We start from the raw sequence: 21,538 nt of genomic DNA on the forward strand, positions 1-21,538 counted from the left end.
CGTGTCCGGAGATCCCGACAAGGCAGGGGAATGCTCCCTGGAACCAGAGGATCCCGTACGGGATCGAGACTCGCGCCTCCTATGGCGGCGTCTCGACCGCGTGGACGATCTGTGTCGCGACCTGTCCCGCCTCCCAGAGCGAGAGCGAGACCTGCCAGTCCGTGGCCGCCCCAACGGTCTCCGTGGGGGGGTCCTCCTCGGAGCCTCCTTGGGTGCAGGTTTAGGGGTCCCCTTAGGAGGTACAGGCAAATACGGCAGCGAAGTGGACCTCGGCGGAGGAACCTTCGGCTGCGGGGCCGGCCCACGCGGAGGGACCGGTGGCGGCGGGTCGCCCGTTGGAAGTGGAGGCAGTGGCGGAGGATCCTCTTTAGGAAGAGGAGGAGGAGGAGTGACCGCCTTAGGAACAGGAGTATGCGTCGACCGAGGCTGAGAAGGAGTGTACACCGCAGAGTACACCATGCCCGGTGACCCCTTAGGCGAAGAGGGCTGAGAGCCCGCCCCTTCAGCTGGTGATCGCTTCCTCTTGCGTCCCCCACTGGAAGCAGCGTAACTTCTGGGACTAGAATCACTCTTGCGACGATTTGGAGAGCCTGACCGACTCCCAGACGTCGACCTCCGTCTGCTCGACGTCGAGCGTCGCTTTTCCGGCGTCGAAGGACGTTTCCGTGACTCCGGCGTCGAACGCCGCCTCCGCGACGTCGACCTCTTCTTCCTCGGCGTCGAACGCCGACCTCTTCTTCCTCGGCGTCGAACGCCGATCCCTCGACGTCGAAAGCCGATCCCTTGACGTCGACCTCTTTCTCCGCGACGTCGAACGGCCCTTCCTCGACGACGAGCGTCGATGCCGCCGTCTAGATGCTCTCGACGTCGAGGATCCCCTCGACGTCGACCGGCGGTGTCGCCGCGACGGCGAGCGCCGATGTCCATGACGTCGGTATGAAGCCCTCGACGTCGACGAAGATGACGTCGACTTCGTCAGCGGTGCCTTCGACGTCGAGTCGTCCCGATGTCTCGACCCGGAGCCCCGGGGAGAACACCGCCGTCATCCCTCTCGACGTCGTCGTCGATGCTATCGACGGAGACCAGGACCGCTTGCTGGGCTTCCTGCCTCTGGGGAGCCCCCCAGAGGCCTCAGCAGAGGCAGAGGGAACCTTCCCGGACTGCCCAGACCCACCTGCAGCCTGCAGGCGCCTCTCCTCAAGGCCAGACAGCCTGATCTTCGCCCTTTCCTTCAGAGTACGAGTTGTAAACTGCTGGCAGATGACACACTCCTCAGGGACATGATCTTCAGGGAGGCAGACGATGCAGACATCATGTGGATCACCTCTGGCCTTCTTCCTCATACATGCTGGACACTTCACAAAGAGTCCAGGCATTTTAGAGCCCTAAAATACCTGAAGCAGCACACAGAAGAGAAAGAGAACACCAAGAGAGTAAACTTCAACACTTTTAAAACACAAAAGTGCCAAAACATGCAATAAACCCTTGAAACAAGGGAGAGCTCAATGCCAGGGTCCTGTAAGCAGGAACCGGAAAAAAGAACTGAAGTCAGTTGGACCTGCTATGCATTCTGGGATACTGGGAGAAGGTTCTAGAAGGTTTCCTTAAAGGCACAGTATCCAGTTTAAGCCACATAATGGCAGCCTATGGGGCTTGTCTGTCCAGGCCTTCCTCTCTATCATTTCTGAGGGGTTTTGCAGTAAAAGCAAGGGAAATCTGGACAGGCTTTGCTGTTAGTGGATTTTGGGTGGAATTTCTAGTTGAAGTACTGGACAGTGTAGCCTGTGGATATAGGATGCATGATTTGTCTTTAAATTTTCTCTTAAGTGTCTTTGCAGTTCTGCAATTTTTTGACAACTTAAGAGATTATTTTTGATTGCCGGGGTCCACGCACATGGGCGGGACTATTCACTAGATTATGACTATACACAGAGATCCCCTACTACAGAATTGGAGGTTATTCAAGTGAATGTGCCCAGATAAAATTTGCGAAAACAAACCAAGGAGACACAGTTTTGCTACACTATGTTTTAAAGCAGAACTTTAAAAAACATTTTCCGATTAATCAATTAAAACTTGTTTGGATGCATGAGAGCATTTAAAAGTAGCGCCAGTAAAGGCAATAAGTCAACTTTGTGCAGCTTAAAAATGACATGGTTGCCTTTGTCTTTAGCTACTAATCAGAATTGGATTGGTAACTAGAAAGAAAATGTGCAAAGGAATGTTTTAAGCAAGTGGACAGGAGAAACACAAGTGAGGAATGGAGATGCAACATAAGGGGGGTGAGGAGCAAATGCTGAAGCAATGTAGGAGGAGGCAAAAGTGCAGGGGGTCCTGGAGGAGATGCAAAAGCACAGTGAGGGCTGGCGCTAATGCTTTGGGGAAACAGAGGAAATAAGGAGGGGGGGCATTGGGGAGAAGCACCTGGGTGAGCGCAAGACGGAGGAGAGCAGGGAGAAGCAGGCTGGCAACAGAGCAACTGTGTAAGGGGGGGGAATGATGTACACGAGAGGAAGAGCTTAAAAGCAGTGCTCCACGCAAAAGGAACAAGCATTGGCCTAGCCAATAGGTCTCGCATTTGGGACCTGTGGAAGGGGGATACCACCTACCTCAACCGGGCGACGCCCGTGTGGGGGTACCACGACCTCTAACCCTCCCGCGTCTCTGACGACCGGGAGTCCTTCTTCTTTGTGTCCTGTGCAGGTACGAGACCAGAGGGACAGACACCGGCCCGTCCCAGAAACGGAGAACCCCGAACACCCGGAACCCGGAAGTCCTGAACCGGAAGCAGTCCACCGGGAAACCGGAAGTCCCTCCCCCTACCCAGGACCTGGACGTACAAAAGCCGACGACGAAGAGAGGAGAGCGTTCCAGATAGCCGACTCGTGGCAGGAGACAGCGCGCAGCGAACCCTTGGCGGAGAGTGGAAGGAGTGAGAGGATCGAAGACGGAGAGTTGGAGGACGTCTGGACCGAGGAGTGGTGGAGTCCTCTGGAGGTGGCTGGAGAGCGGCCGTAACTCTCGGGAGAGTTACGGCGGGGCACGTGAGTACCTTGTTACCGTCTCCGTGTCCCCTTTGTATATAGCTGTATCTACTTGTAAATTGTATAGATGTTGCATGCACTGATAGAGCACCCTTACGCACTGTATATATTAGAACGTAGAGACACTGCACTTAGACCTTGTATCATAGTCCCTACACCCCGACCCATCACCTGAGCACCTCGCCTATACCCTTTTCCCTCCTACTTGATCCCTTCCCGTCTACCCCCTTCCCGTTCCCATCCTCACGGTCCTCTTCAGTCCCGCACGACCCTGGTGTCGGTAACGGTACATGTATAGTCCATACTGAAAGGACTAACCCCTGCTTCTCTATCTCCCTCCGAGGTTATCCCAACGCCCGGAAGACGTGAAGACCTCCGGACGATCCATCTGCCGGTGTATACCAGAAAGGCGACTACGGCTTCACCCCAACCCTCTGTACTGACTCCGGTTTTCCTTGTTACACCGAATAATAAAAACATCTACCATAGCCCAATACATACGGCCTCCACGCCTGTTATTCCGGTCCGCCGCAACCCCCAGTCCACAGGACCTTATAAGTGTTTAGCCATGCAACAGTTGGTGTTGCACCAAGGATATTCTGCTGTATAACTTAATACTTAAAGGGTTCAAAAAACGATACCTATTGGCTATGCCATTGCTTGTTTTTTTTTTGCTGTTTTGTTTAAGTTGCCAGATCTAGAATAGCTGGACATGGTTATTGTTAACAGTTCTTTGCATCAAATGAACTTGTTTTCATTGCTCTGAATGTTGTTTCCATTCTGGTTGTAGGAAGTAGTCATTCCCAGTGGGTGTGGGGGCTGCCTAGCTGTGCGCATGCGCTGAACTTTGCAAATGAGAAAAAGCCTGGTGCGGGCACAATTTACAAGTGTGGAGTGAGTGAGCACCAGGCAGCATGACTCACTCACACAGGAGTTCAAGCACTGCACCTGCATACTCAGCATGGTTTAAGGAAACTCGACCCACTCCCTCCCAGGCATCGAACACATATTTACCAAGAAACTCTGAAGAGCCTGCCTGCTGCACTGATGGCTGGTGGTGTGTGTGCCTGGTGGAAGAGTGCACTGACGGCTGGTGGTGTGTGTGCCTGGTGGAAGCAGGAGCATTCACAGTGATAGAAGAGACAAATTAAACTGAGGGGGGAAGGGAGGGGGGAGTGCGAGCAGAGGAGCCTGATTACAGCAATAAAAACACAGATGGCAGCTGTGCACATGCAACGAGCTCGTGAACGCAAGCTGTAGGTCAGCAAAAGCCTCTGGTGACTTTTAAAAGACACTTACTAAATGTCTCGAAGAGGCAGCGCATGCGCCGTCTCAGGCGAGATCTAAAAAGCAGTGATGCCAGCCAATTACAAGAAGACAAGCTGCGACATAAATAAGCAGGCAAGTGAGGGACAAGGAAAGCTAACCAATGGTAATCAATGGGTGGCCTCAAAGCCCATCTATGTACCCTGGAAAAATAATGAGGATGTTATCAGAGCTCAAAATATGGAAATACTGGTATAAATAGTCACCTCACTACCTGCCACCAAATGGGATGGGGCAATCAGATTCATGAACCTTTCCGTCCCCTGGACAATTAGGTGTCCTCTAAAATGTCATACCGATGTATCTTGCAGCATTCTAAACTACTAAGACTACTAGAACCAATGAAAGTTTGCTAACATTTAGGTCTAACACCATACAACACTATCCATCCAATACCAAGCTTACCTTCTCCGTTTCTTTGGTGGTGCAGATCGCGAGCGCGACCTGGAAGAGGAAGAGGACGAGACAGATGAAGAATCCTCGCCGTCACTGCTAGAGCAAGAAGAACTGCATGAACGACTAGTATGGGTCCTTCGGCGCCGCCAGCCACTTGACTGAAGGCTTGCAGAGTCCTTATGTTTTCTATAGCAGCGCAAAGACCTTTTGGAGGCAGCAGCGTTACCCCGCTGATCTTGAGTCCTCGACTCCCCGCCATCACTGTTGCAGGGAGATGCTTCTGGGGACATTAACACTGATGTGGAGGAACAGTCAATATTTGCATTATTTGTTTCACTAGTCCTATGATCCAACTGGTCTTTACAATCCTTAGTTGGGACACTGTCACTGTGCATCAGAGACTTGAGAGGACTGCAGGGAATGCTCTTCCCAGATCCTTTATCCTGCTCTGGACAGTCTTTATTTTGGGACCGCTTAGTTATGGAGATAATCGGTTTGATTACAATACTCTGATGATGCTTTACATTCCAACGGGAACCTTCTGAAGCAGAGGCAGCAGACTGTAAAGGTGTTGGTCCAGTCTTCAATTGTGTGGCATCAAGACTGCTTTCAGGTTGGGAAGTACTGAGGAAACAGTAATCATGTTCGCCATATCCTACATGGACTGTAGGAGCTTGGGGCACATCAATCGCAGAGTTCCGCTTGCGTAGTTTGCTTACAGGCAGTGGCTTCGCCTCAATAAGTTTGACTGTCTTGAGAGGAGAGTTGATGGTCCCTTCTTGCAAAGCTGCATTTAGAATGCTGGGTTTTCCCAAGAGGGTGACTGATGAGAGCGGTTGGTGTGGTGGAGTTGCAGGTGGTGTCAATTCTACAGGTTTAAGGAAATTATAAATAAGCTTAACATTGGAATGCCAGTGACTAACAGTCTAGATTTCATAGCAGAATGGTTCAAAAAAGCCTTTAGCAGTACACATTTGTAACAATGCTATGAACAAAAACAATGACATGCCTTTTAGACTGTTACTTATTGCACCTTTGAGGGCAGGTCAGATGGGTACACTCACTTTCATTGCTGAGGTTTGTCAAAAAATTGCTTGCCAATTTGGGTTTTTTCAGGGGCAAAGTAAATCATTAAAGCTAGAGCCATTCTCACAATGGACAACCTAATGATTCAGAAAAACTGCAATGCTTCACATCAAATATAAAAGTCCAAAAATATTCAATTTCTCTCAAACCTAAAGGCACTTACCTGCAGTACTGCCAAAGCCTGGAGCTAGCAAGGTGTCCAAAGGTTTATTCTGCACTCCAGTCTCAAACCTGGCAAACGAAATAAAACATTTTTTTAAAGTGCCAGACTCTGACAGACTCATTTATGTCACAGCAACTGCTCTTGCAACTGGGGCAATTGAAAAAAGTTTGTAAACAATCTACTACCCCCAACCCCCACTTCCGAGCACGACCATGCATTAACACAAACAGAAATAGTCCCAATGTGGCCGGTCTGAAGCTTTTATGCGCAGCCGGGCACACTACCATGCCTAGTATTAAACCTGTCCTTTAGCACAGTGCATTTTTGATTATATAAATGGTCATCACTTTTTAAATATAGACCGACCACCCTCAAAGTTGGGTAACACCTGGGGCTCAATTCATGGGCTTATCTCCAGTGAGCTGCAATTAATAACATCAATTTGGCCCACGCTAGAGAGCAGTGAAAAATAATAATTTGCCTTTAGTTGGGAAAATACACCACTGGCCTTGGCACTGGATTTTGTTCTGGAATGTTGCATAAATGTCCATATGGAAATGTAGTACAAACGTGCAGGGAACTCTGTCCCAAAGATCACATCTCTCTGGAATGTTAGTTGTAACCTCGCTACTCTTGGAGCAAATTTCAACTATGTGAAAACAAATGCAACATACATAAGTAAGGTAAACAATTTTTAAAACCAGATGGCAGCTTTGAACGCCATTCTTACTTCATGAAATGGGCGCAGACAAACATCACAATGTTTTTTCACTTTGGGTGCAAAAGTCCCTCTGTATATTCGTACTGAATACGTTCATCATAGAGCTATAAGCACAAGCTCGTAGGAGATTTTTAGGGGAGCTTGTTTGCATTTCTAAACTGATAGAATGTCCCATAGTAGCCCAATATGAAACTTCTCCTGTTCGGGCTCTAGCCAGCTGTTTACTGTTCTTAAAGCCAAACACTTGTGTGGACGATCAGAACTAAACAGTTGTCCAGAATTCTAGAATTCCATGTTCCCTTATTTGAAATATATTGGGGGTCACTTTAAAAATCAGACAAAGGATCAGAACGATTTTTTACGTAGAAGAAAACAATTTTCATACTCACTACTGCTGCCAATACCATGCTATTGTGCCAAGAGACGTCTCGGCATGTAGGACGGCACTTAAATGTACTTTGAGATACAGCACAGCCATGTCTAAACTGGTGATAATTCGACAATATTTCCACTATGCAGTGAAGCTCCTACCCAGGAACGGAACTGAGCAGCCGTTCAAGCCTATTCCAAGGAGCACTAGACAAGATCAGTATGCAGCTGTAGGGTAACCCATGTCTATACTCACCTAGAGTTTCCTACAGCCAGGTTATCACCAGGACTTTGTGAACAGTGCTTTTCCTCTTTTGCTGAAAAGAAACCGGATGTGTTAACAGCTACAAGCCAAATGGACTGCAAGAGCTGGTGACTGGTGCGCGAGGAGACAAATGATTAAGGAATTTTATAAAGCGCGTTACCTTCCACCCCAAGCGGAACAAAGGATCCTTGTGCTCAGTGTTAGTAAAAGCAGGAACTTGCCAGCAAAATTAAGTAGCACATAAATGTAGATAATTCGCAATTTCAAGCAAGTAAGGCAAGGATTAAAAATACACATTTGGAAATAAAAAAGCATTAGTCGTGCACTAAAACACAGATCAAACAACTAGTAAGTGCAGTAACAACCAATGTTTGAAAAGTAGCTAAGTTAAAACCAAGTGCCCAGTGAAGACTGGTTTAGGACAACACGGTTCAGCACATTTTTGAGAATCCACTTATTCCAAAGAAATATTTGGTTTATAATTGAGAAAGAGTAACTTACTCACCCAGTAACTATCATTCAGCACATGTTCGTATTTTCCACTGCTCCACACTTGAGGCTATTGCTGCGCGGTTTCCAGTAAAAAAATGAGGTTCCTAATTCTAAATGGTTGCCATGTACGACAGGATAGGTGCTTCCATGCCAGCCCATATGCCATGATAGATGGCACGTCGATACATTTTTGGGTACTTATGCATTCATGCTCATGGTTTTCCTCACCGTGGCCGCCAGAAACAGTAGTCCAGGCCTTTATTTCATGGCTGGAATATTGAAATGCTATTTTTCCTAGGAGTTACGCAGTCTCCGTTGATGAGACTCCTGCATGTACACATTGCGGAAGATTGTCTGCTACTGAACCTCCCTAGGCGGTGCTCTTTGCGATCTGCTTTTTGAGTCGATCCTGGGCAGCACGTGCACTGCTCTGAGGCATGCTCTATTGAAGTATGGCATGGAAGCTCAGCACATTTCTCGCCCATCTTTTCAATTGCCTGCTGTTACTGTCATTTAGAAATCATTGCTTTTCATTTGTGAATAGGCTCAGTAGTCCCTTCTTGGTACCACCTTGTCTGCATTTGTAACCTTCCATAACGACTGGACTTTAACTTGTGTCACATGGTCTGCTTTATCTAGATGGTGAGCACTATTTTCTTTATGGGTCTTCCCTATTCCACCCACGTCTCAGCATGCCGCCACGTTTTATATTACTACAAGTCATGTATTTTTACATTTCTAGAGTGGTTCGCTTTAACTATAGTGGCCGCATTTAATGTACGGCGCGGTCCACTTTCACTTAAGCGGCTGTGCTTATTTATTTAATTTACAGAGAATGGTCGAGTTTCACTTTAGCGACCACGCTTATATAATTTACAGCACAACTGCTTTCACTTTAGCGACAGTGCTACAAAAGCTTTTTTATACTGATTGAAAGCACCCCATACGTGCTTGCACTTTAATATTTGCTGCACCCCTTTCTTTAGACGCTGTTCACTGTAACCTTAAAATGGCGAGCAGCGTCTAAAGAAAGAGGCACGGTCACCATTAAAGTGGTCTCCGCATTTGGAAGAGTTTGAACTATTAGCATTAGAAATAATGCTCTGTGTGTGTATATATATATATATATATATATATATATATATATATATATATATATATATATATATATATATATTATATTGCTTTGAAAACCAAATCAAAGGCATCATCATTTACAATGCCAATCGCTTAAAATCTTGCAATTGCGAGACCTATTCCATTGAAACTGCTTGTTCAAAATAGCTCTGACTACTGTTTCAGAAAAGTCTTACCTTCAAAGCCATATGCTATTGCCATAGATCCTTCGGAACAAGGGTCCCTGTTATCTGCACCCTTTCAAGCCCTACGTCCCTGCTAGAAGATTAACTGTTGGATCTTTCCTAGCATCAGTTCCCATTGTCAAAAGAGTGCGGCTCGGAGGATGCTCCATTAGCTTTTTTGCAGCTAAACAACGGAAATCCCTGCCTCTTTCAATCAGACAGGAATAGGCAGAACCACTGTTCCACAAAAAGCTAAAAACTGGCTGTTTGAGTTAGCCTAAAGGGCCATGTTTTAATAATGGCTTGCTGTGTGGAGGATCTTGTTCACCTTAACTAGAGCTGGTAAACTTTGGTGCGAAGTAGCCATGCGCTTTATAAGTGATTTTATTATTATAAAGCAGACAGTGGTGGAATCCTGCACACTACATTTGAAAGGGACAATAGTATTATTTGGTAAGTAATATATTCTCTTCCATGAGGTGGGCTTTGCAATCAATTGACATTTTGAGAGCAAGTAGAGGGAGGAAAATATAAGCAAAGGTCTTACTGGACAAATATTATGATACTAGTTAAACAACCTCTGATGTGGAACAAGCCTTCAGACCACGTTTAATAGACACCACCTTACATTTCTGAAAATCACTTATTTGAAAATCACTTTAAAGTTGTATCATGGACCCAACCAAGTTAAGTACACTATTGTCGTCTATGTCCCAACAGGTCAAATCAGCTGTCTCTACGAAAATTCTTATAAAAGAGTAACAAGTTACCAATATGCTATGATAAGAATTCAATTATTTTCCAGAGTTGGACGAAATCATGTCTAGGCCCACAAGGCTCCAGTCTTACATCATAATGAGACATTTTCGAGCCCTTGAGGCAAGCATTTGATGTGAACATAGGGTGGACAATAACAGTGTGGTCAAGTTGAGAGATTCAAAGAGAAAATGAAATGCTAAACCCATCTGCGGTGGCCAATGGGTTGATGAATCCCCAATACTTTAAATTAGGTCAATTTTAAATGTGGTAGTGTCAAAATAAGCTCAAGTATTATGGCAGAATATTTGATTTTTTTTGCACGGATGAATGAATGCAGTTTTAAGGCTGCGTTCAGCTCAAGACCCCACCCCCTCCCCCTTTTCACAAAATCAAACATCCAAAACAAATGCTTACTCAATGGGTCAATCAATCAATCATGCCATTTGTATAGCGCACTACTCACCCGAGAGGGTCTCAAGGCGCTTGGGGGGAGGGGTATGCTACTGCTCGAACAGCCAGGTCTTGAGTTGTTTCCTGAAGGCGAGATGGTCCTGGGTCAGCCGAAGGTGGATGGGGAGGGAGTTCCAAGTCTTGGCAGCCAGGTAAGAGAAGGATCTTCCTCCGGCGGTGGCTCTTCGGATGCGTGGTACGGCTGCGAGGGCGAGGCTGGTGGACCGTAGCTGGCGGGTGGGCGTGTAGAAGGTCAGGCAGTCGTTGAGGTACTTGGGGCCCAGGTCGTGGAGAGACTTGTGTGCGTGGGTGAGGAGCCGGAACGTGATCCTCTTGTCGACGGGGAGCCAGTGCAGGTTCCTCAGGTGGCTGGAGACGTGGCTGCGTCGGGGGACATCCAGGATGAGGCGTTCTGGATGCGCTGGAGGCTTTTCTGTAGCTTGGCTGTGGTTCCAGCGTAGAGGGCGTTTCCGTAGTCCAGTCGGCTGGTGACGAGTGCCTGGGTGACAGTCTTCCTGGTCTCGGTCGGGATCCAGCGGAAGATCTTGCGAAGCATACGCAGGGTGTTGAAACACGATGAGGAGACGGCGTTGACTTGTCTGGTCATCGAGAGGGAGGGGTCCAGGATGAAGCCCAGTTTGCGTGCGTGGTCGGTTGGCTTGGGTGCGGTGCCCAGGGCTGGGGGCCACCAGGAGTCGTCCCAGGCGGAGGGTGAAGATCCCAGGATGAGGACTTCGTCTTGTCCGAGTTCAGTTTCAGGCGGCTGTCCTTCATCCACTCGGCGACATCTTTCATCCCTTCATGTAGGCAGGTTCTGGCGGTGTCGGGGTCTTGGTGAGGGAGAGGATCAGCTGGGTGTCGTCGGCGTAAGCGATGATGTTGAGGTTGTGCTGGCATGAGATGGCTGCGAGAGGTTTCATGTAGATGTTGAAGAGGGTGGGGCTGCGTGAAGATCCTTGCAGGACGCCGCAGATGACTTCGGTGGCCTCGGCGCGAAACGGGGGGAGGCGGACTCTGTGTTCTTCCGGCGAGGAACGAGATGATCCACTCCAGTGCCTTCTCTTGGATACCGATGTTGCTGAGGCGCTGGACTAGGGTGCGGTGGCAGACCGTGTCGAACGCAGCGGAGAGGTCCAGGAGGATGAGGGCCACCGTTTCCCCCTTGTCGAGCAGGGTCCGGATGTTGTCGGTGGCTGCGATGAGGGCGGTCTCGGTGCTGTGGTTGGCTCTGAAGCCGGACTGCGAGGGGTCGAGGGATCCGTTCGTCTCGAGGAAGGCGGTCAGCTGTCTGTTGACGATCCTCGATGACTTTAGCAGGAAAAGGGAGGAGCGAGATGGGGCGGAAGTTTTTGAGATCGGTGGGGTCCGCTGTAGGTTTCTTCAGGAGGGCGCTGATCTCGGCGTGCTTCCAGCTCTCCGGGAAGGTGGCGGTGTTGAAGGAGGCGTTGATGTTCCGGAGTTGGGGTGCGATGGTGGAGTCGGCCTTGTTGAAGACGTGGTGTGGGCAGGGGTCGGTCGGTGATCCGGAGTGGATGGTGTTCATCGTGCGGGCTGTCTCTTCGGTGGTCACCGTGGTCCAGGCGCGAAGGGTGGCGGTGGTTCGACGGTTGGGTGCGTGGGTGGGGCGCCGAAGCTGTTGTGGATGTCGGCGATCTTGCGGTGGAAGAACGAGGCGAGGGAGTCGCAGAGGTCTTGTGACGGAGTGATGTCGTTGGTGCCAGTGCTGGGGTTGGAGAACTCCTTGACGATAGTGAAGAGCTCTTTGCTGTCGTGGGCGTTGTTGTCCAGTCGTTCCTTCAGGGATTTCTTCTTGGTGGTGCGGATGAGCTGTTGGTGCTTGCGGGTAGCGTGTTTGAGGGCGGTCATGTTGTCGGTGGTCCGGTCGAGGAGCCAGGCTTTCTCGAGGGTGCGGCAGGTCTTCTTGGAGTCCTTGAGGTAGTCGGTGAACCAGGATGCCTTCTTGCTTCTGGGTCTGCTGGGAGGGTTCTTTAGTGGCGCGAGGTCGTCGGCGCAGGCGGTCAGCCACTGTGTGAAGTTGCGGGCTGCTTCGTTGGGGTCCGTTGTGTTGGCGGGTGGGCTCTGGCTGAGGGAGGTGGTCAGCTGGTCTGCGGTGATCTTGCTCCAATTCCTGTGAGGCACCTGTTGCGGGTGGTGGTGGGTCGTGGATCTTTTGAAGCTGAAGTGGACGCAGCTGTGGTCGGTCCAGTGGAGTCCGGTGGCGTGGCTGAAGGTGATGTACTTGCTGGAAGAGAAGACGGGATCAAGCGTGTGGCCGGCGTAGTGGGTGGGGGTGTTGACCAGTTGCTTGAGTCCGAGGTTGGCGAGGTTTTCCAGCAGGGCGGTGGTGTTGCGGTCCTTGTTGTTCTCCAGGTGGAAGTTGAGGTCCCCGAGGAGGATGTATTTAGTGGAGAAGAGGGCGTGCGGGCTGATGAAGTCTGATTTCTTCGCTGAATTGTGTGCGTGGTCCCGGGGGTCTGTAGACGAGGGTGCCTCTGAGGGTCGTCTTAGGGTCGGTGTGAATCTGGAAGTGGAGATGTTTGGCTGCGGCGAGGGAGTCGTTGGCGTCGGTCGTGATGCGGATGGTGTTCCTGTGGACGATGGCGATGCCACCTCCGGTCTGGTTGATGCGGTCCCTCCTGATGATCTTGTACTCGTCCGGGATGGCGATGGCGGGTGCAGAGGAGGCGCTCATCCAGGTTTCCGTGAGGAAGGCGACGTCCGGTGATGTAGCGTCGAGGAGGTTCCAGAGTTCCACGGCGTGTCTGTGGACGGAGCGGGTGTTGATCAGGATGCACTTGAGGTGGTTGCTGCTGGTGTTTGTCTTGGCGGGTGCGGGGCAGGTTCGGAGGCAGGTGAACTTGCAGGTGCAGCAGGTGAAGGGTCCGTGGGTGCGTCTCGGCAGCAGGCGTGGGTCCGGCCGGCATTGAGTGCGTTGAGAGTGGCGGCGTCGTAGATCAGTCGGGTCGTCTTGCCTCGGCGGGGAGGGCCAGGGGTCCTGGCGCTGGGCGCGGACGGGCGCAGACGGGCTTACCTTTGGCGCACCTTCGGCGCTCAATCGGCGCTCCCGCTGCGCGCGTCCGCTGCGCGGTCGCTCTGGGGGCGTCATAAGTAAGGAGCCGGGAGGGAGGAGCAGCTGGGTGGCGGGAGCGGGGCGGCGAATGGAATCACAGGGGGGCGGGGCCGCAGGGAGGCAGCGGCGGTAAATTCCAAGAAGCAGCGGAAAATTCCCAGGAGCAGCGGGAAATTCCCAGGAGCAGCCGGCAGCGAGCGAAGGAATCTGCAGGCAGGAGGCGGCAAAGGCAGGCAGGAGCGGCAGCAGTGAGTGGGGCAACCAAGCCCTGTGGAGGGCTGAGCGGTCACCTTACAGAATGGGTAAGTCCCTTACAGAAGGAGAGAAACTATCACTCTGCTCCTTGAAAAAGCCACGTTCAAGCCAGAGATGTGAAAATAATACAGAAAGATTTGAAACATTTAGCAAAGAAATACAGTAAAAGTAAATCAGAAAACAAATCCAGAGGGTAGTGCGAACTACTCCATGACAATCTGTCAGATTTCAGACGATCAGAGTGACTGAAGCAGCATATTTTTTCAAGAGGACATTGATCCCATTTTCCTGGATTAAAGGCATTAGAAAGCTGTGATCTTTATCTCTTTGGCTCATAATATTGCAGTTATAACACTATGGAGGTTTAACCCGTTGGCTGCTGCCGTCGGCCATTGGCAGCACTACCTCACTGGTGCTGCCGTCGGCCAATGGCCGACGCGACCATGCCCGTTTTTTAAAACGGCCGCACTGCCGCAAAAAAGCAGAAGCAGCCAACGGGTTAAAGACCTGCAAGGGTAAACTCCCCTACCCAGAACGGAATCCTTTGGTCTATGAGCATTTGTACCTTAGCTGGAAACCAGACATGAAAAGTCACTTTTATAGGACAGTTTCCCTCATGCACTGTATGTGGCATGCGTCATCATTGGGAACCTCCTCGTACCATGATGGCTACTCACTGTATGGGCTACACACCCCTCACAGAGGGAGGAGCTCGGGGATGTTTTTGTGCTAAGGGGTATACTAAATACCAAATTGATGAATTCAGGGTGGTGAGAACAGTAAAAGTGACGGTTAAAATGAACTACAGGGCTCTCGAATAACTTTATTGGGGCGGCCCAAGCTCCCACCTTTCACAACTATTAAATGTGGTAGGTTCCAGGCAAACAAATGCTCTATGTTTAGAAGGGAAAAAGGAATAAAAAGTTGCAAAAGCTCATAGAAATCACAAGGGAAGAGAAAAAATGTTAAGCCCCAAAAACATTGATCAAAATATCTATGAGCCCATGACCCTCCATTTAAAGCCTTAACATTGGAACAAGAAATGGTTTAACAAGCAGACTTAAAATAAATGTCAAACTATCTATTTGTTTGTGGTACCCTTGGTGCATGCCCAAGCCAACGGACTCTTAAACCCCCTTCTCTGCTAGGCCTTCCCCGCCCCGATGACAAGCCCTTTTATGGCTATTTGGGGTAATTTGTACTTAGGCCCTGTACCTTTTTGTCCACATAAGGTATTCACGCCAAATTTGCGTCTTAACATCCTGAGGATTCTAAAGGTACCCAGGGTTTGTAGATTCCACTTGAAGGGACCGAGAAATTACACAAAATACAGCTAAATGTGGGGATTTGGGGGAAACATAGGGGGAAAGTGCTGCAGAAGGAAGCGTCTGGTTTTTTCCCTGCAAATGGTATCAACAAAGTGTTTGTGGTGCTAAATTCACCACCTTTCCAGCTTTCAGGAACAGGGAGACTATTCAGAAACAATTTGACACAGTTTTGGCAACTTACTGGGATATAGTCTATGTTTTTTTTAAAGCAATATACTGTTACGTCTGCTGAACCCTTCTGGTTGCAAGGATCTAAAGGCCTTGTAGGTTCAATATGAACCCAAGTTACCAAGATCCAATAACTGAGCTGCACCTTGCAATGTGTTTTCATTGTGTATCGGGTATATAATAATTAATTTGGTAAAATATGTGAAAAATAGGTATCAAGGAAACCTATGTGTTTCCTAAATGGGAACAAAATATAGAGTTTAGAAGCAGTGGTTATTTGCACATCTCTGAAATTGTGGGTACCCATACTAGCATGTGAATTAGAGGACATTTTTCAAAATAACTTTTTTTACACCTTGTCTTACATTTGGAAGGCAGAAATGTATAGAAAGTCAATTGGTAATAAAAATTGTTCAGCTGTTGTGTTCTCCCAAGTCTCATGATAAAAATGGTACCTCACTTGTGTGGGTAAGCCTAGTGCGCATGACAGGACACAGCCCAAAACACAACCTGGACCCATCATTTTTACAGTGAAAATGCACCCTTTTTTCCGCAATGTGACTAAATGTGGATTTTGGACCCTCGCTCAGCTGGCACCTAGGGGAACCTAGCAAGCATGTACATTTTTTTTATAAATAGGCTTCCCAGGGAATCCAGGATAGGGTGGCTTGTGTAGCTCTCAGCAGGGTCTGTTATCCAGAATCATTTGCACACACCAGTGTCAAAAAGAAGTTTTCCTCACTTTACTGGGATGGAAAGTTCTGGAATCTATGGGGAGCCACAAACTTCCACCCACCCAGCATTCCCCCAGGTCTCGCGATAAAATTGTTAACCCACTTGTGTTGGTAGGTCTAGTGCCTACAACAGGAAACACCCTATCCATAATTTTGAAGTCTCCACAGTACGCGTTTTGGGCCATTTCCTGTCTCCGGCATTAGGCCTACACACACAAGTGAGGTACAATTTTTATTGGGAGACCTGGAATGGGGGGGAGAGAGGGGGGGGGTGGAACGCTGGGTGGTAGAAAATTTGTGGCAGCCCGGTGATCCCACAACTTTCCCCAAATAGGCTCCAATCCAATTGACGAGAAATTGCGCTTCTCGGTGGGAATGCTTGCCACCTCAAAATGGATGACTGAATGTTGCCTCCAACTCAATCCTGGAAAAACCAAACTTATGCTCCTTGGAAGAGCCGCTAACATCTGTATGGTCGACTGGTGGCCATCCCAGCTGGGAGTGGCGCCTAGTCCTATCGACTCAGTAAAAAGCCTGGGAATACAATTGGATCACAGGTTGACCATGAAAGACAATATCAAGAACAACACTGGTTCCTGTTATTACAGTCTTCGCCTCCTACGTAGGATACTCCCCTACCTGCCATTAGAACATCGTAGAACGGTGGTCCAGGCGATGGTTATGAGACGTCTCGACTACGGGAACACAGTATTGGCTGAAGTGGGTGAAACCATGCTAGCCAAACTTCGTTATTCAAAATACTGCAGCGAGGAGGGTCCTAAACCGTCCCCCGGGGTCCCCATCACTCCCCTTGCTCAGAGAGCTTCACTGGCTTTCAATGAAAAAGATCTTTCTTTTAAGATCTGCTGCCTCACTTTTGAAGCAAACAACGGAATGGGCCTTGTACGACAAGACTCAACACTAACTACTGTAAGGCCACCCCAAACCGATGCCCTCATTTCCTCCTCTGACTCACCTTCCTTCTCTCCCTCCAACCCTCCTTGGCCCCTGCTGGTCCTTGAACGGCCCGAAATACATACCTCGCGGCCATTAACCTTACTATTACTTCCAACCTCCGTGCCATGGTTGGCTGATACATCCCTAATACTCAGTGACGAATCCACCACTTGGGAATCTCATCTCTACCCCCGACCCCACTAATACACAACAACCTACCCCCTCCCCTCCTCGGGGATCTCCCATTACCACTTCTGTCCCCTCAATGACAATTCAACACCCTACCCCCTTCTCCTGTTTTCCAATCTCAATCATCCTCCTGGACAATGCATCCTGGTACACAGAATATATTCAGGGACATCCCCTCATTAATTTACCCATTACCGCCTCAAACAAACAGACACCCACCCCCTCCACATATCTCCACACTCAACTTCCTCCCAATACCCAGATTTGCTGGCACGCTTGGACGATATCTCCCTCCAGATGCACCTCCTCTCCCTCGAACTCCATGATTTGAAATCCTTCTCACTTGATTATCTCCCGTTAAGCCCCCTCCTCTCTAGCCATAACCGGCTCAGAACCCCCGCCAGCACTATTGATACAGCCCCACTTGACCATCCCTCTTTCTCTTCTATCTCCAATTTCATTCCCCTACCCAACGCAGCCTCTCTAGTCCAAGAAGATCATCCAGCCTTACGCCCAATGAAATTGATAGCCTGCTCAAGTCTTACCAGTCTAACACAGATAGCAACTTGAGCCCAAAGGGTATAATTCAAACCATTCATTCCAACCCTAACAGAGAACCCTACCACAACCTCAGACTATAAATAATGGCAACCTCAAGAGAGTAAACATCATTCAGACCCCACTCACCCTCACACCCGCTCCACTCAAGTGCATACTACTCAATTGCAGGTCATACAAAATAATGAGAGATATTATCCTCACTGAAACCTGGCTCAACCCTTCTTCCACCCCAATCTTAGACCTCTTGGTGCCCCCCTCACACGACATATCCCCCTAGATCGAGTGAGGAAGCAGGGTGGTGGTCTTGCCTGTATACATAGGAACGCACTTGCGGTCTCCCTCACAGAGCCCTCCACGCCAGCTAATTATGAATACCTTTGCCTCAACATCTCTAGTAACAACCAATTGGTCTGCAAATTACACACTTTCTATCACCCTCCAGGCGACAATCTTCCCTTCATTTAACAATTAATGGAAATCTCTGGCAACGTGGACTCAGTCCAGCCCCACATTTACCTTGGGGACTTTAACCTACATTGGTCAAATACTAATGACCAAGCAGTATCATGCCTTAAGTCCTTCTTGAATGATCACGAATTGATTCAACATTGTGACCAACCCACACACACTAAAGGGGAAACTCTAGACCTCATCATCTCCAAAGATCATAACATCACTCTGGACTCCATAATACCTTGTGACTGGTATGTTCACCACATCATCACATTCCATCTCAACTCGGAGGTCCTCCAGTGTAAGACACAAACAACTAAATCAAAGATATGGAAAAGGGACCTCAGAGATATGAACACAGCTGACCTAGCAACCCGCTGTAAGCGAGCCCTTTCTCCCAAAGGGAAATGCACTCACAGATTACTACAAATCCTCTATTGACAGCATCATGGATTCTATAGCGCCACTCCAACTAAAGAATGCACCTACTAAAAGATCTAAACCTTGGTTCAATGGCAACCTAAACTCGGAACGTCACAATCTAAGGGCCATTGAATGTTCCTGGAGATCCACACCTACTGCGGACCATCTAAAAACCCTACAATCAGCAAGAAGCACTTATAACAAACAAATCAAGACAGCTAAATGGAATATTTCAGATCCCAACTTATCCAAGCATCTAACCGTCCAGCTGTGGAAGTCATCCCTCCCTCTTGTGATGATCTGGCTGCCTTCTTCACGGAGAAATCTAGACCTATTAACATCGATTTGAAGACCAGGAAGGCTCTATTGCTACACAATGAACCTGCACCCCCCTGGCCTTCTTACACAAGGCAGAAACAGTCAGATGGGGTATCAAGAACAACGCCTCCTGGGATACATTTATTCCTCTAACTGAAACTGAGATCAAAAAGGTTCTTCGGAGTATTAACCCATCAAATCACTTCAACGACCCGCTACCACCCACCATCTTCAAAGAAATTAAGGATGAAATCTCCCCCTTCTGGACAAAGATAGTCAATGCATTTGTCACAAGGCACGATCCCGGATTGCCTAAAAGAGTGACATGTAACACCTATTTTAAACAATAGCAGACAGTACAGATCTTAACAACTTCCGACCTATCTCCAGTATTCCTACACTAGCCAAACTCCTTGAAAAATGTGTCCAGTCTCAACTTTGTGCGCATATCAGGAACCGAGCTGCTGCTAGTTTTTAATATAACCTTGTTTTTTATTTACTTTAACATTTCAGTTATTATCCCCTGTTCTTAATTTGCGCTGACAGCGCCTGGCCCTCACTTGCACTGTAACTCGGTGACACTCACCGCTGTTTGGCGGGTCCGCTTCCCGGCGCAGGTCCGTTTTTAGCGCCATCTTGGATGGGGATGGTCGAGCATTAGCGCTGATTGGCTGGTATCGCGCTCTAGTCGCCAGGAGGACGCTAGGCGTATACTTAAGAGAGCCATGCTGACGCGCAGCGGATATGCGCTGCGGGGACGCCAGATTGACGCCGGAGTTACGCCAGAGTTCAGCCCGTCTGCGCCCGTCCGCGCTGAGGACGCGCTGCATGACGGGCTGGACCCTGGGCCTCCTGGCGTGCATCCTCCCCTACCACTGGAGAACTTGTACGGTACCCTTCTTTCCCTGAGACCCCATGCGCTTTGTTGCCATCATCGGCTCAGACCCGAGGTTCTGAGCCGGGCCCGTTTGTGTCCCTCTTGTAACAGTTCTTTTGCTTGTCCTATTCAGGCCCGTATCCATTCTATCCCTTTGCAGCCCACCAGCCATATCTCCCAACCCAAACAGGGTTTTTTGATCAATGCTCGTTCTCTGATCAGACATGGGATTGAATTTCACGACTTTGTCAGTTCGAGGAATCCTGACTGGGTCTTTGTTACAGAAACCTGGGCTTCTGAGTCCGCTGGCCACGATTTGCTTTTGGCCATTCCTGAAGGATACACCTTCCTAAGGTTTGATAGAGAACGTGGTAGAGGTGGTGGAATAGCCATTCTTTTTAAATCTACTCTTACCTGCACCATAAAACCCTTATCGGTCTCTACGGATCCCTTTGAGGCGCTTTACTTTTGTATTGTGCACACCCCGGTGAGTTCTTTTTCCGGTATTTTACTCTATAGGCCCCCTGGGTCCAGAGTCAACTTTTGCCCAGAACTTTTTAGAATTTTGGAACCTTATTTTGGTAGACCTCAATTCACCATTCTGGGCGATATTAATTTTCATTTGGAGGATTCTGCTTCGAAAGATACTTCCTCTCTGCTTAATTCCCTGGAGGCATGCGATTTTGTCCAACTAGTTCTCCACCCGACCCACAAGGCAGGGCATATCCTTGACGGGATTTTTTCTAACGATTTCAGACTAGAGGCCGGTATACCGGTACCAATTACCTGGTCTGACCATCTAGCAGTCCCACTGTCTTTAGACATTCCCTGCCCTGATGTTACGGTGGGCACTGGCAAAAAACAATCTAAAAGGAGCTTCAAAAACTTCACTAAGGAGGCTCTTGCCCCTTTTATTCGTAACATCAGTATTTCAACTCAGCGGAAGGTGGATGAATCGGCCCAAGAACTTACTGATGCCATTACCAGAGCCGTTGACGAACTAGCCCCCCCCTCCTTGAAATCTGCAGCTAGACAGAAGCCATCTGCTCCCTGGTTTTCTGCCGATCTGAGGCTTCTCAGACAAAAATGCAGACAGAAGGAACGTGGTTGGCGTAAATCCTGGGATCACAAAGATAGAGAAGGCTATAAGAGCCTACTACGAGAATATAAAAAGAGAGTCATTAAGGAAAAACAGGACTATTTTTCCAACCTAACCTGTTCTTTAACATCTTCCAAAGAGCTTTTTAAAATTGTAGACTCCCTTTGCTCTCTTCAGGTCCCTGACCCAGTAGTTGCTTCCCAGGAGCTATGTGATGACATATCAAACTTTTTCTATAAAAAGATTGACGATATTTACATAGCCCTAAAGTCGCAGAGGAACTTGCTTAGTTCGGAGGACTCCTCGCAAATTACACGTCTGGAAGCTTGGAATAAAGACTCCCCTCAGTCCCTTGAACACTTCCCTGCTCTCTCTCTAGAAGATCTTAATAGCCTGTTGGATAAAACAAAATCTTCATCCCCACTTGATCCAGTTCCTCTGAAAGTACTTAAGAACTGCAGAGAGATCATTCTTCCCCCGATGCTGGAAGTAATGAATGGAGCCTTGGAACAGGGTATCTTTCCGTCACTCTGGAAGAGAGCCATCGTAAAGCCGCTTCTGAAGAAGACCACCTTAGACCCTGGAGTGCTGAAGAACTTTAGACCCATCTCTCTGCTGCCGGCCCCTGCTAAGATGTTGGAGAACCATTTGAATTTCCATCTTTCAAACTTCCTTGACACCTCAGGCTTCTTGGATGGGTCCCAACATGGCTTCAGAAAGCTGCATAGCACGGA

General features: G+C 48.7%; 1 protein-coding gene across 3 annotated transcripts in view; it reads right to left on the reverse strand.

Annotated features, from left to right (window-relative positions):
* The window catches only part of PPRC1 (PPARG related coactivator 1), a 156,121-nt gene that overhangs the window by 62,032 nt on the left and 72,551 nt on the right, over positions 1-21,538 (reverse strand). For all 3 annotated transcript variants that reach the window (XM_078643599.1, XM_078643598.1, XM_078643600.1), the window contains 3 exons: positions 7,362-7,422; positions 6,016-6,083; positions 4,776-5,634 (listed from right to left, as the gene is read on the reverse strand). In XM_078643599.1, coding sequence (XP_078499725.1) covers positions 4,776-5,634; positions 6,016-6,083; positions 7,362-7,422 — 988 coding nt within the window. The remainder of the gene's footprint in view (positions 1-4,775; positions 5,635-6,015; positions 6,084-7,361; positions 7,423-21,538) is intronic.

This window comes from Lissotriton helveticus, chromosome 5_1 (assembly GCF_964261635.1).
Source record: "Lissotriton helveticus chromosome 5_1, aLisHel1.1, whole genome shotgun sequence".
Classification (NCBI taxonomy): Eukaryota; Metazoa; Chordata; class Amphibia; order Caudata; family Salamandridae; genus Lissotriton; species Lissotriton helveticus.